We start from the raw sequence: 13,124 nt of genomic DNA, 5'->3' as shown, positions 1-13,124 counted from the left end.
AGGTGCCTTCCAGTCCTACAGATCTATTCCACACCCCACAGGAGTCAAAGTTTTGGCACTAATGTTGTCAAAAGGAAACAGGTCTTTTCACTTTCACAGGTGGCTGGACCAGAGGAACACTGAGCAGAAATGGAGACCTGTCAGGAGAGAAAGAGGCCAATTTTCCTGTATAGCTGGCAGCTAGTGTACTGTCTGCATGAGACTAACACAAGGGAGAGGGACCTCTTTTCTTAGTGCTCACCAGTCCAATCTTTTTTCAGAAGACCTACAGCCAGTGAGGCGAGGGCAGATTTGCATGAAGAGGCCATGCTTGGCTCTGGTGGCTTAAAGACTCAGGGGGGTCCTAGCTAGAGACCACTTTGCCTCCAGAAGCTGAGCTGGTCTGGATTCCTCACCATGGCCTGGGTCCCGCTCCTCCTTGCACTGCTCACATACTGCTCAGGTGAGGGATAGGCTTGTTCTCATGACTAAAGCAATAGGGCAAGGGTAGGTAAAATGAATGATCATAACTCACTGTCCTGAGAAGTGTGACTGTGGTGTTGCTTTCAGGGGTCTGGTTGCAGCCTGTGGTGACCCAGGAGCCCTTGGCATCATCAGTGTCCCCAGGGGAGACTGTCACTCTGTCCTGCAGCCTGAGCACCGGAGCCATCACCAGCAGCAACCATCCTTCCTGGTACCAGCAGAAACCTGGCTCTCCCCCTCGGTTGCTTATATACAGCAACAACAGCAGGCCCTCGGGGATCCCCACCCGGTTCTCTGGGTCCATATCTGGCCAGAAGGCCACTTTGACCATCACTGGGGTCCAAGCCGAAGATGAGGCCGACTACTACTGTTCTGTGTGGTGCAGCAATGGGAACATGTGTCATGGTGCTACACCTTGATGGGTAAGTGAAGCAAGAACCTCTCTTCCCCTCCCTCCCCCAGCCTGGGCTCTGGGCTGCCTGCACAGCTTGGCTCCTGCCTCAGCCCAATGAGTCGGTGTCTATTCCTCATTAGGAATTTCATCCCCTGTGCTGCTCACCCACTCCTGCTCCTCCAGCTCTCTGGGACAGGTCAGCAGCTCTGTGCCCACAAGAAGCACAGCACACGCGGCCCAGTGGCACTGCCCAGGCACCAGGGGGACTAGTTTCAGCTGCTGGTATATTAGCCATCCGCCAGTACTGGTGATAGAGCTGGGGGGTGCCAGAACAGGTACCTGCTGTGACCAAGCCTGGGGCTGTCCTGGCTGAGGCATGTATTGGCTGCTATGTCAAAATGCAGCCCCCCACTCCTCTTGTCCCTGTCCTGCATACCTCACCTCCATTTGCAATTTCTATTCATTCCCCCATGAGTGCTGTGCCCTCTGCTTGCAGCAGGATTTGGCTACTGGCAGGGAAGTGCCTGTGCCTGCCTGCCCTTGGGCATCCAATCGCAGCAGCACCAGGGGAAGACCAGGCGGGGGGTTGAGTGGAGGAGGCTCCTGGGCACTGCCCGTGCAAACACAGCTGAGCAGTTCTTCATTTCTCTCAGCTCTTCCAGTGCTGCCTGCGGCTGTTTCAATACCTCTCCTTGGCTGGCTGGCTGTGACTCTGACGGGTATCTCTGCTCAAGGATATTGCTGTTACCTCCATCCTAGTCCTTGCAGCTCAACCTTGCTTTATGGATCCAATGTCACTCTGGTGCTTATGACTCTTTGCTGCTCTTCTCTGCATCTGACTGGGGCCCCTCTGCACCTCCCACTGAGGCAACTGTGCCTGGGCACAGAGGCCTTCCTGCCACCTTTGGCTAAACCATGGCCATGCTGGCTTCTCACTTTAGGCTGCTCCAGTTGTTTCCCTTCGCTTCTCACCCCAAAGGCAGGGACCATCATGAGAAGGATCATTGTTTCAATCCTTCTCGTATCCCCCCACAATGGCACCCCTATGTTTCTCTTCCTCAGCAGCCAGAAGTCAAGGTGCCGAGGGCCTTCTCCTCTAACACTCAGCCCCTGGAGGAGTGACGGGAAGGTGCCCAGAGGGAGGCTCTGAGCCCTGAGATGTTCTGCACAGCTACTGAGAATAAAAGCTTGCCTTTATCTCATGGATAACATAACCTCTGTCACAATGCTGCTTGTATCACTAATATGAAACATCAACCAGGTCTAATGGCAACATTTGCTTTTCTGATGGCAAAACAGCCATTGTGAAGTGCACATCCATATCCAGGGTATTAGACAGGCAGGAACATGTGAGAATGGAGAATCCAAAGGGGCAGGGAGATGTTGAGAGCCGGTGCCCACAGCTCTGTTGAGCTCTCTGAGCAGGAAGAGACAGTGCATCTTGTCCACATTTAGCAATGAGGAATAAATACAGAATATAGACCAGACCTGATTCTCCTCTCAGTTAAGCCAGGCTAAATCTGGAGTGAATCTGTCAATGCCAAGGATTTACTTGATGTCTCTTCCATTGTACATAGTGGTGGAACTGCATTACATAAGTGGGAAAGAAGAAAAAAAGGCTGCATATTGGAAACCCCACATCTGTAAAAGGCCAGTTTGATGCCTTTCAGTTATGAAAGTCTCTTATCTGCCCTTGTGCTTAGTAGCAGAGCTGCACAGTTTGGGTATCTATACCCATGCAACAAAGTCAGTTTAACTTTAGTGCATTATTTAAAGTGCTTTAAAAATGTATACACATGCCATGGCTTCATGAGTTTCTTACCTTGATGTAGTTCTGCAGAGTAGGCAGCAGGGGGTGCCAGACACTGTATAATCTACTTGCATTGTTGGAAGTGAGTGGGTGAGTGAATGGTGTGTGCCATCTCCTTTGTAATAAAGAAAAATTAAAGGAACAGAATAAAAATAAACTTGGTCAATCATTTTATCATGTTCACAACACACTCTGTCAAGAAAGGGGAAGGAAGGAGGGAGAGCATGAGTGAGCGATGGAGGCAAAGGGTGCAGACGGCTTGCTCCCCACTCTGCCATCCCAGTGAGCACATCTGGAGCTGTGCTGGATAGGGTGGGGGGAAGGGGAAGCTCCTGATATGCAGGGCAAGAGCCCCCTCCCCCCCCCCAATGGTCTGGGAACCCCTAAGGACTTCTGCACCCCGTGATATAAGAGGGCTTCTCTGGTCCCGAATCTACTTCCGACAGCCAGAGCAAGAAGGGGGGTGGTCATACAGCGAGGAACAAGTGGCACACTGCAGCCCATAACGCATGGGTGGGCAAGCCCTATAGGCAAGGCTCTTTCCTGCCCTGCACCCCACCCCTCCTGATCACCCCCCAAAACAGGCCAGCCCTCTGAGACCCCCCGCAGCCAGCCCACCCACCACAACACCGGCAGGCTCACTCCCAGTTTCCCCTGCATCAAGGAATAGGGGCAGTGGGGAATACACCCACACTCCATTATCACTACACAACCACTGCACACCCCGCAAAAGAGGAAACCCCCAAGACCCCTGCAACCCTGCAAACCCCTGCTCATCAGACCACACCAGGTTCCCATGCAGAGTGGGGTCCAGTGGACAATATCCCCCCTACCAGAAGCCTCCAAAGCCCCCACAGGGTTCTGTGCATGCATGGGAGAAGTGGGTTAAACGCCTGTGCTCCCTTTCACAGTGAGGGGAAGAAACCCCGCATGAGACCACCTACAGTGATGGGAATGCTCAGCACCAGGCTATCTGCATTTGTGATGCCCTGGCTGACAACCTCCTCGCTACCTTGCAGATTGAGGGAGTGGAGTAGGGACATGGTGCTGTGTGTGCTGGTGCTCCCAGCTGCTCAGTGGCCCCACAGTTTTTTAAAAGTTATCTGAGACAGTTAATTTGTCAAATTTTAAAGTTTTAAAACTATTTTTTAAATAAAGTAAGAACTACCTATGCTGGCTGGCTGGGGCAGAGAACTGTCCCTTCTCCTGAACAACATAGAAAAAAATGACCTTTTGTGGGTGACCCTGAGCAAATAGTTGAGACCACCAACATAGTTGTAGTGGTGGCAGCAGTAGCATAGAGCATGGCACTGGCCTTGTTGAGATCTTGGGGAGGTGGGGGAGCAGCGTCCCTCCTACAATCCACATATTGCTTGGGGTCTATGGGGAGATCTCATGAGGGGTTTCCCCCCTTGCTCTGAAAGGGAGGGTGGACATTTAACCCACTTCCCCCAAGTATGCACAGGACCCTGGGGGAGAAGGGGCTTTTGGGGGTCTCCAGTGCTGGCAGGGACATGGAGCAGAGCCAAGGCAGAAGCCCCAGCCCTAGCTCTGGTCATAGCCCAAGCTCTGCCACTGGGAGCAGATATAGAAAAGTCAGCGGTTGGGCAGAGAAGCAGCATGGTGTGCACCATTGGAGCAGATGTGGGGGGCAGTTCCCTCCCCTACAATCCACATGCTGCTTGGGGTCTAGGGGGGCTTCAGAGGGCATTGTTGGGGATTTCCCCCCCCTCACTGTGATGAGGAATGCGCTGTTTAACCCACTTCCCCAAGTGTACACAGACCCCCCCGGGGGGGGGCTTTTGGGGGTCTCTGAGGTTTTGGGGGTGTGGGGACCCCCTCCCAGTGTGTCAGCTCACCCTCCTGTGATGGGTGGGAGGTGAATTCAGGCTGTGTGTGCATGTGTTGAGGGTGGGGTGTAACTGTGAACCCAGAGAGAACCCTGTCCTGTCTTCCATGTACTTTGCTTTAACTAGGTGCTAATGAGCAGCACTGCTGGCCAGTCTACCAGGACTGCCGCATTCAATCAACCCCATAAAGTGAAGAGCCACCTAGCACCTAACCATAAGTGGCTTTCTTGCTGCTTTCCAGCTGACAATCTGGTACAGATTTTTCCCCCTACTTTTAATGCAGGGGGAGGAGGGGGGAAGTGGAAACCTCAAGTATACAAGGTTGGGATGGGGAAAATATTTTGAAATACTCTTCCCTGCCTACAAATTGCAGCTTAGAAAGTGACAAGTCAGGAAACAATTGAGTGATTTCTCTCTCTCACGTCCCCCCACAAAGAGTGAGGCTGTTCAGGCATTTCTGTCTCTCTCTCTTCCCCACTCTCAAGGAAAAGGGAGAAGTCTGCCACCCCAGAAAGGTGATTTTAGTAAGTAGTCGACTGCAGTGGCCCTGAGGACCTCACAACGGGCCCAGGTTTGCTGGCAGCAAGGAACAGATGTGGGAGAGAGGGCTCTTCTCAGATGTGCGGCTTTGAGAGAGAGCTGGTGATTTTCAGCCAGAGACCCATTAATCTGGGGAGGGCTACTTGATTTGGGATCCCCATTCTGGACTTAGGCCCCTGTCCTCCTCATGGGGCCTAAGTCCAGGAAGAGGGTTTCTGTTGTCTGAACTGATTCCAGTGACATTTGTAAGAACTTGCTCCTTCGTGATTATCCTGGTACTTGTCTCAGCCACATACGATTAAATGTTATCTCCCCTCTGTCCCCACCTCACAGCCCCAGTGGGAGAATACAGAGGCTTCCCTCTGCCTCCAGAGCTGCTCTTCTATTTTACTTGGGCATGGCAGTGGAGTGGAAACAACAGAGAGAAATGAGAGCCCTTTCAGGCCTTTTTCATGAAGCAATAGAGCCTTGCTTCTGACAGCAGGTGTGTATAACATATTTTACCACCCTTATAAGCATAGTGGAGACTCAGCCAAGGAGCTAAGTATTACCTGAAGATGGAAACTGAACTCCTTTCACAGCCTTGGTTGTCCTTCCAACCCCTGGGTAAGCAGCAGTGAACTGGCTGCGTGGACCTTACTTTCATCTCGTACTAGTTTCCCAACCAGCAATTCTGGCCACATCAATGAATGGTCTTGAGTCTCTGCAAAAATTTGAGAGTCAACAGCAACAAAAAAGAAGTTGCTCTATCTCCTGTGAGGATAATGTGACTATTCAACAGGCCATTAATCCTTGGAGGAAAACAAGGTTTTCCTGTATGTGGCAATTTAGAAAAACATCGAGTTGCTTGCTTATAGACAGGGCAAGTGGTGGAAGCGTCAGGAGGACAGGCAGAAGTCTGGTCTGGGAATTGAAGTTATATAAAAATTAACAGTACTGGATTTGGGACAGAGAAGGATTTAAAGAAAAGAATTCAGCGGAAGAAAAACATCAAGGTGGAAAAAGCCCACTAGTAAGGAATAACTTGGAAGGAAATCCCCAGATGAGAGGGTGGAAGGTTTTGTTGGGGCCCAGCATTCAACGTCTGCCAGTCAATGCAAAACTGTCATGTGAGGACCAGGTAGATTTGCATGGAAGGGCTGTTTTCAGCTCTGTGGGGGGTTAAGAGAGACTCGGAGGGTCCATGACAGAGAAGTTTGACTTGGGAAGCTGAGCCGAGTTCCCCATCATGGCCTGGGCCGCTCTCCTTCTACTTCTGCTCACCTACTGCACAGGTAGGAAAGGGATCCGGTTCTTCGGTTCAGTTTGAAATGCTTTAGGTTGTGCCTGATGTCAAAGTGTTCTGCTTCTACCACTGCCAAACTGCGAGATTAATACAGAGGCCTCTGTTTATTTTCAGGGTCACTCTCCCAGTTCACCCTGATGCAGCCATCCTCAGAGTCAGTGTCCCTGGGAAACACAGTTAAACTCTCCTGCACCATCAGCAGTGGAAGAACATTGGGAGGTGTTGTCTGGATCCAGCAAAAGGATGGGAACAGCCCAAGATACCTGCGGATGTACCAGAGTGACTCTGTCAAGCACCAAGGCTCAGGAGTGCCCTCTTGCTTCTCTGGTTCCAAGGTGTCTCTAAAAAAATTGGCTACCTAACCATCACCAGTGTCCAGGCAGAGGATGAGGCTGATTATTACTGTGCTGCCCACAGTAGTGATGTATAGCACAGTGACAGCCTTTGATGCAGATCTTGAACAAAAACTTGCTCTGCCCTTCCTCCGCCTGTGCTCTGCACGAGTTCAGTCTGTGCCTGTGCACCGTGCCTGCCAGGGTGATGTCTTGTGTCTATATTGCTCGCTCTTTTAGTCCCCAGGTCTGGTGGTTTCTAGGATTTCTCAGTCCTTGGACATGTAGGGCCACATCTGGTTCCAATGAAGCCCACTGGGAGATTTTGCATCCACTCCTATTAGGCTAGAATCCCCCTGGATCTGGTCTTCCTGTGGGAACTGGGTTATATGATAAAGCGGAAGAAATCATTTTAAAATGCACTTCTTAGATGTGTGCATTGAGTCAGTCAGTTCATGGTAAATATTCACCTACTCCTGAAGTGAAACTAAGGTGAAGATTCAGAGAGCAGACAACAGGGCGTTAGAGCTGAGAGCCCAGTCATTTCACATAGGAACAAAGCCAGTTCAGAGAGAGAACAGCACATGTTCACAAGGACACCCTCTACAAGGATGGAGGTACACTGAGGCCTGTGAGTATGGCATATCCCCTGTTTGTGGCGCCTTGCCCTGAGCACGTCTGAATTGCAGAGATCTCATAAGCTCAAGACACCCCCAGATTTAAAAGCTCTCTGAGAAAGTGAGTTGAAGGGAAACAGTTAGCTCAAGTAAGCACTGCCATAGGTAGACAGGAGACATGACACGAATGTTGCCACAAACACAGGAGACTGGAGGGCAAAATAATGCTGCCAAGTCTGGGGATCTTATTGTAAGTCTCCTGGGAGCTGGTGTTTCCCCTCAAGCCTGAGCTGCTGAAATCCTATGTTATCAAGAGGATCACAGCTTCCATTATACAGCTGAGAAGAGCTGGCTCACCTAAAGGCTCACAAAGCAAAGGCAAAGGCCATGATATATTTTGAAAATCTCAATATTCAAGCTGCAGTTATGACATTTGAATACTTCAGATAGGCACTGTGGATGTTAACTGAGGTTTTCAGATTCTTCTTCCCCATTTCTCACCCAAACATGAGCAATGTGGTGCAGGTGTTGCCTGCAGGCAGCAGAGAGTGACGTGTACCCTGTGGCAGAAATGCCACCGTCGGTGCCCCTCTCCAGAGACCTGTCTCTGCCAGCCTGAGAGGCTGGTGTTGAATCCCTCAGGGCGGGGATCTCCCACCTTGTCTACATGACAAAAGCCTGGTGCCTGGGAGGCGATGCTCTGGTCACCTGGGCAGGGGGGAAAGGCCCGGCTCTGCGCGCGGGCCCAGGGAGCCAGGGATGCTTGGGAGATTGGTCAGCTTGTGGCCAGTATTGGCAGCTTCGATTGGACCAGGCTGCTGAGGTCAGAGAGGGGATAAAAAGGCCTGGGCCAGGAAGAAGACAGCCATTAGCCATGCGGTCATCCAGGTGAATCTGAACCTGGCTCTCTCCTCATCACCGCATGCTCCAAGAGTGCCCTGCCTCCAGAGGAAACAACAACCACCTCTGGATGATGCGAGTGAGTAAGCTACTAGAGATCCGATTAGATATTTAGCTTACAGTAATTCAGATGCGTGTTTAAACGGCTACCTCAGCCATGCTGGTTTGCTCTATGGGATTCCTGTGATATTCCTCCGATATTGTTCTACCTTTTACCCTGTTTCCGCCCTACCCCTGTAATCAATAAAGTTCTCCTTTGTGACCGGTGTGGGAGACTTATTGAGGGGTGGGTCTAAATTATGCCAAGGAGGCCCCTTAGGTCTGTGGACTAAGGGAGACTTCCCTAATCAGCCCCTGACTTGGGAAGTGCCCCAAGTGCTGGATTGGGTCTAGTACCCATTGGACGATCAGGCCTGTGTTCTCCAAGGTGCGCAGAGCCAGAATTGAGTCCAGAGCCTTGGATGGTGGCAGTGGGAACCCCAGGCTAGCGAGTGTGCTCCAGGGAAGGGGTCGGCCGGATGGGAGGCACCCTAGGGAGGCACTCGGTGGTCGGGCGCAGGGAGGTGGGCGGCTCAATGCAGGAGCGCCCCCTACTGGCCCGCCACATACCCTTTGAGCTGGACTGCATAGTTTGCCACGGAATAAAGAAAAGCTCTTTACAGGTGTTTTCCTTTCAACTGTGGGTGCAATGAGCTGCGGTGTCTAAACACCTGTGTCCTTCTGGGCCCTTTGTGCAAGCAGTCTGGGTGTATGCTGTGTGCTAGAAAGGGCTAGAGGACCCCCATGTGCATTGATTGTGGCTGTGGATTCCTGAACCACCCCACACTGTTCTTATTCAGAGATTTATTTGTAAAATTTCAACCCTGACCTTCATAATCAATTGCCAAACTGCTCCACTAGGTTTAATGTGTCCACATAGCGGTGAGGGAGGGGACAATTTCGTTTTCCGTAAAGGGAACTGCTCACAGTGGTGGAGGGGGAAGCCACATCTATTCCAAGCCCTGGTTCATCCAGGGGTTCGGTTTGGCTGAGGAGGCAGGATTCATGATGTTTTCCTTGATCCCTGTGGTGGAGAAATAGGTCTTTTCCCTTTCCTGGGCTGGACCCGAGGGCACTGGTCAGAGATGGGGATCCTATCTGGGTGTGAAGAGGGCAATTGCCCTGTATCCCTGCTAGCCAGTGACCTGTCTGCACCCGAAGTAGTGACACAGGGGTGAAGGGCCTCTCTTGTTAGAGCTCAGCAGTCACATCTTTTCAGGAGACCTGTAGCCTGTGAGCAGGGGGCAGATTTGCATGCAGGGCCTCTTCTCAGCTCTGGGGCTTTAAAAGAGACTTGGAGGATCATTAGGAAGCTGAGCTGGTCTGGATTCGCACCATGGCCCAAGTCCCGCTCCTCCTCGCTCTTCTCATGTACCGCGCTTCTCATGTACTGCTCAGGTGAGGGAAAGGTTTGCACACAGGACATAACACATGGGGTCTGGCAGGTGAGAAGGATTCTCCTGGGTCAGTGTGTGGACGTGTGTGTCTATAATGTTGATTTCAGGGGTCTGGTCTCAACCTGTGTTGACCCAGGAGCCCTTGGCATCTTCAGTGTCCCCAGGAGGGACTGTCACTCTGTCCTGCGGCCTGAGCACCAGAGCCATCCCCAGCAGCAACTGTCTCTCCTGGTACCAGCAGAAACCTGGGTCTGTCCCTCAGACGCTTACTTTTGAAGCTAAGAGATGCTCGGGTATCCCCACCCAGTTCTTGGGGTCCGTATCTGGCTAGAAGTTCACCTTAACCATCACAGGGGTCCAAGCTGAGGATGAGGCTGACTACTACGGTGCTGTGTTGTACAGTGGAAAGTGTCACAGTGCTGCGGATGGATGCAAAGTGAGGAAAAAGCCTCTCTTGCCCTCCCTCCCCCAGCCTGGGCTCTGGGCTGCCTGCGCAGCTCGGCTCCTGCCTCAGCCCAATGAGTCGGTGTCTGTTCCTCATTAGGAATTCCATCCCCTGCGCTGCTCACCCACTCCTGCTCCTCCAGCTCTCTGGGACAGGTTGGCAGCTCTGTGCCCACAAGAACCACAGCACACGCGGCCCAGTGGTGCTGCCCAGGCACCCGGGGGACTAGTTTTCCCTGCTGGTATAAGAGCCATACGACAGTACCAGTGATAGAGCTGCTGGGTGCCAGAGCAGGTGCCTGCTGTGACCAAGCCTGGGGCTGTCCTGGATGAGGCATATATTGGCTGCTATGTCAAAATGCAGCTCCTACTGTTCTTGGCCCTGTCCTGCATACCTCACCTCCATCTGCACTTTCTATTCATCTCCCATGAGTGCTGTGCCCTCAGCTGGCAGCAGGATTTGGCTACTGGCAGGGAAGCACCCGTACCCGCCTGCCCTCAGGTGTCCAATCGCAGCAGCACCGGGGAGGGACTCAGACAGGGGGTTGAGTGGAGGAGGCTCCTGGGCACTGCCCATGCAGACGTGGATGAGCTGTTCTCTATTTCTCTCAGCTTTTCCAGTGCTGCCTCATATTTCAACTCCTTCCCCTTGCCCAGCTCTGGGGGAGTCTGACAGGGCTCTGTTCTCATCCCTATCACCATTACCTCCACCCTGACCCTTGGGGTTCACCCCTCCAGAAGGCCTCCAATATCACCCTGGTCTGTATGACCCTTAGCTGCTCTTCTCTGCATCTGACTGAGGCCCCTCTGCATCTCCCACTGAGGCAACTGTGCCTGGGCACAGAGGCCTTCCTGCCATCTCTGGTTAAACATGGCCATGCTGGTTTTTCACTTTGGGCTCCTCCAGTTGTTTGCCTTCCCTTCTCACCCAAAAGGCAGGGACCACTGTCAGCATCATCATTGTTTCATGCTCCCCACCATCCCCTCCCAATGGCGCTACCATGTTCCTGCTTCAGCTGCAAAAGGGCTCTTCTTCTGTAACAGGCAGGTTAAGGGGCACTTACCTTTTGAGTGTCCTATGTCGGGCTCTGCCTGAACCCTTGAGGTAGATTGTCCCTGAAGCGACACCGTATTGTAGTTTAGTCTGATCCCCAGCAAGGGGATGCACGATTCAAAAGGTTACCAGTTTGCAGTTCAGGAGCCGGGGAGAATTCCAGCCCAGGGATTGGCTGGGCGGCTCCCCTTAAAACAGGAGTGTCTCCCCACCACCCCTGGGATGGAGAAGGAGAGGTTCGCGCTGTGTGAGAAGGGCTGGGAAGAGCCTGCAGTGTGGTCCCACCCTGCAGTTGCCTGCTGGAGTCCTCATGCATGGGCCAGAGGCTAGCGGAGCACCTGAAGGGTCAAGCAAAAGAGAGCAGACCCCTAGAACGAGCAAGAGAAGTTCCTGAGTAAGCTGATCAAATCCCTTAGGGTGGGGACACAGCCCCAGGAAGCCCCTAGAGAGCAGGAAGGCGATTCCCTGCTGGGCTTGGAGACTGGGGGGGTTAGTAAGAGTGTGATAACCCCGCTGTGTGAGTGGTTGGGGAAAGGACTGTGGCAGGACTGGGCAGCTTGGCAGAAATGGATGCCAGCTAGGGAAAGTCCCCAGGATGCCTGTGTGAGTTGAGACCCCTCAGTGTGCCCCAGTGCCTTAAGGGAAGTGTGAGCGCAGAGGTGCTGCCTGGTCTCCTGGTGGCAGCTTGCTCTCCCTCTGTGCATTTAACTGTGTAAATAGCTCTGTGGGCTTGGAGAGGCCGTGCCTAGGGAAGAAGAGTGCATGGAGGTGCATGGAGAAGAATATGTGTTGTGCAGGAGTTTGAGTGGAAGCAGTTTCTGCAGACTGTGAGACGCCTGGGCCAGTGTGGATATCCCGAGGCAGCTGGAGCCTGCAAGCATGTGACGTGAAGAGTTCCTTTATTTGCTGGACATGTCAGGGTGATTGGCTATTGGTTGTAACTAGTTAATTAAGGATTTGATATAATGAGTATCTAACACGGTGCCTAGAGTTATTAGCTATGTATTAATTGATTTGATCATCCTTTTTGTGTAAATAGCTATCAACTGTTATCCTTGTATAGACTCCTTTTTAAATTGGTTTAATGTTACACTAATTAAGTTAGTCCTTCTTATGCAATTCTGCTGTCTGTACACTGCTCCTAGTAATGTAGCTCTGATTTCACAGCCCTACAGGCTCTTTTCAACTGTAGCTAAGAACATTCATTCAGGTATGGAAATAACTTGAAGAGAAACATCAAATGCACTGTGAAGATGCTCAGGAAGGCTTGACTTTGCTTACTGAATCTGAAAGAGATGTGCGTTTAAGTCTAATTATCACAGGACTCAAGAAACAATGGAGTTTGATTATTTTCCCCTAGCTTGCTGTGATTTCAATATGTAATATAGGATATAGAAGATGTATACACCTTCCAAAAAAGTTATATTTGCTTTCCTTCAATCCAGAAATTGAATAATATAACTGGACACACCTGGCATATTAGTAATGCTTTTCGTTTCTTTTTACTTGAAGAAAAGATGATTTATGTCATCATATGCAATGATGCACCAGACAACCTGCGCTACCCCCTTTCAAAATACTAGATCCACCTATGCCCCTTTTAGTTTCACTCAAACGAAATATCAGCCAGGTCTGATGGCAACACAGCCATTGCAAAGCACATGTCCAAAGCAGTGTTGGGCAGGCCTGCTCATCCGAGAGTGGAGTTGTCAAGCGGGAAGGGAGATTTTAAAAGCTGGTGCCTCAGAGTTGGGTTGAGCCCTCAGAGCAGGAAGAGGCAGTGCATCTTGTCTCCATTTGACAATGAGGACTAAATACTAAATAAAGACTAGGCATTGGATTCTCTTCCCAGTCAAACCAGGGTAAATCCGGAGTGAATCTGCCAGGGCCAAAGGATTTGTGTGACATTTCTTATAGCATAATTAATGGTGGAATTGCATGACTTGAATGGGAAAGAAAGAAATCATTCTGGTTAATGGAAACCCCAGACTTGGAAAAGG

At 51.3% G+C, this 13,124-nt stretch overlaps 1 pseudogene and 1 gene segment (V, D, J or C); both read left to right on the top strand.

The window, feature by feature from the left end:
• Positions 1-396: 396 nt before the first annotated feature.
• On the top strand, positions 397-881 carry LOC112548760. The segment is given in 2 exon segments: positions 397-442; positions 550-881. Coding segments are annotated over 2 exon segments (378 nt in total).
• A 5,403-nt stretch (positions 882-6,284) lies between these two features.
• Positions 6,285-6,771, top strand: LOC112548759 (annotated as a pseudogene).
• The last annotated feature ends 6,353 nt before the right edge of the window (positions 6,772-13,124 follow it).

The sequence above is a fragment of the Alligator sinensis genome, unplaced genomic scaffold (genome assembly GCF_000455745.1).
Source record: "Alligator sinensis unplaced genomic scaffold, ASM45574v1 scaffold1533_1, whole genome shotgun sequence".
Lineage (NCBI taxonomy): Eukaryota > Metazoa > Chordata > Crocodylia > Alligatoridae > Alligator > Alligator sinensis.
This window is presented reverse-complemented; position numbering and strand designations above follow the sequence as displayed.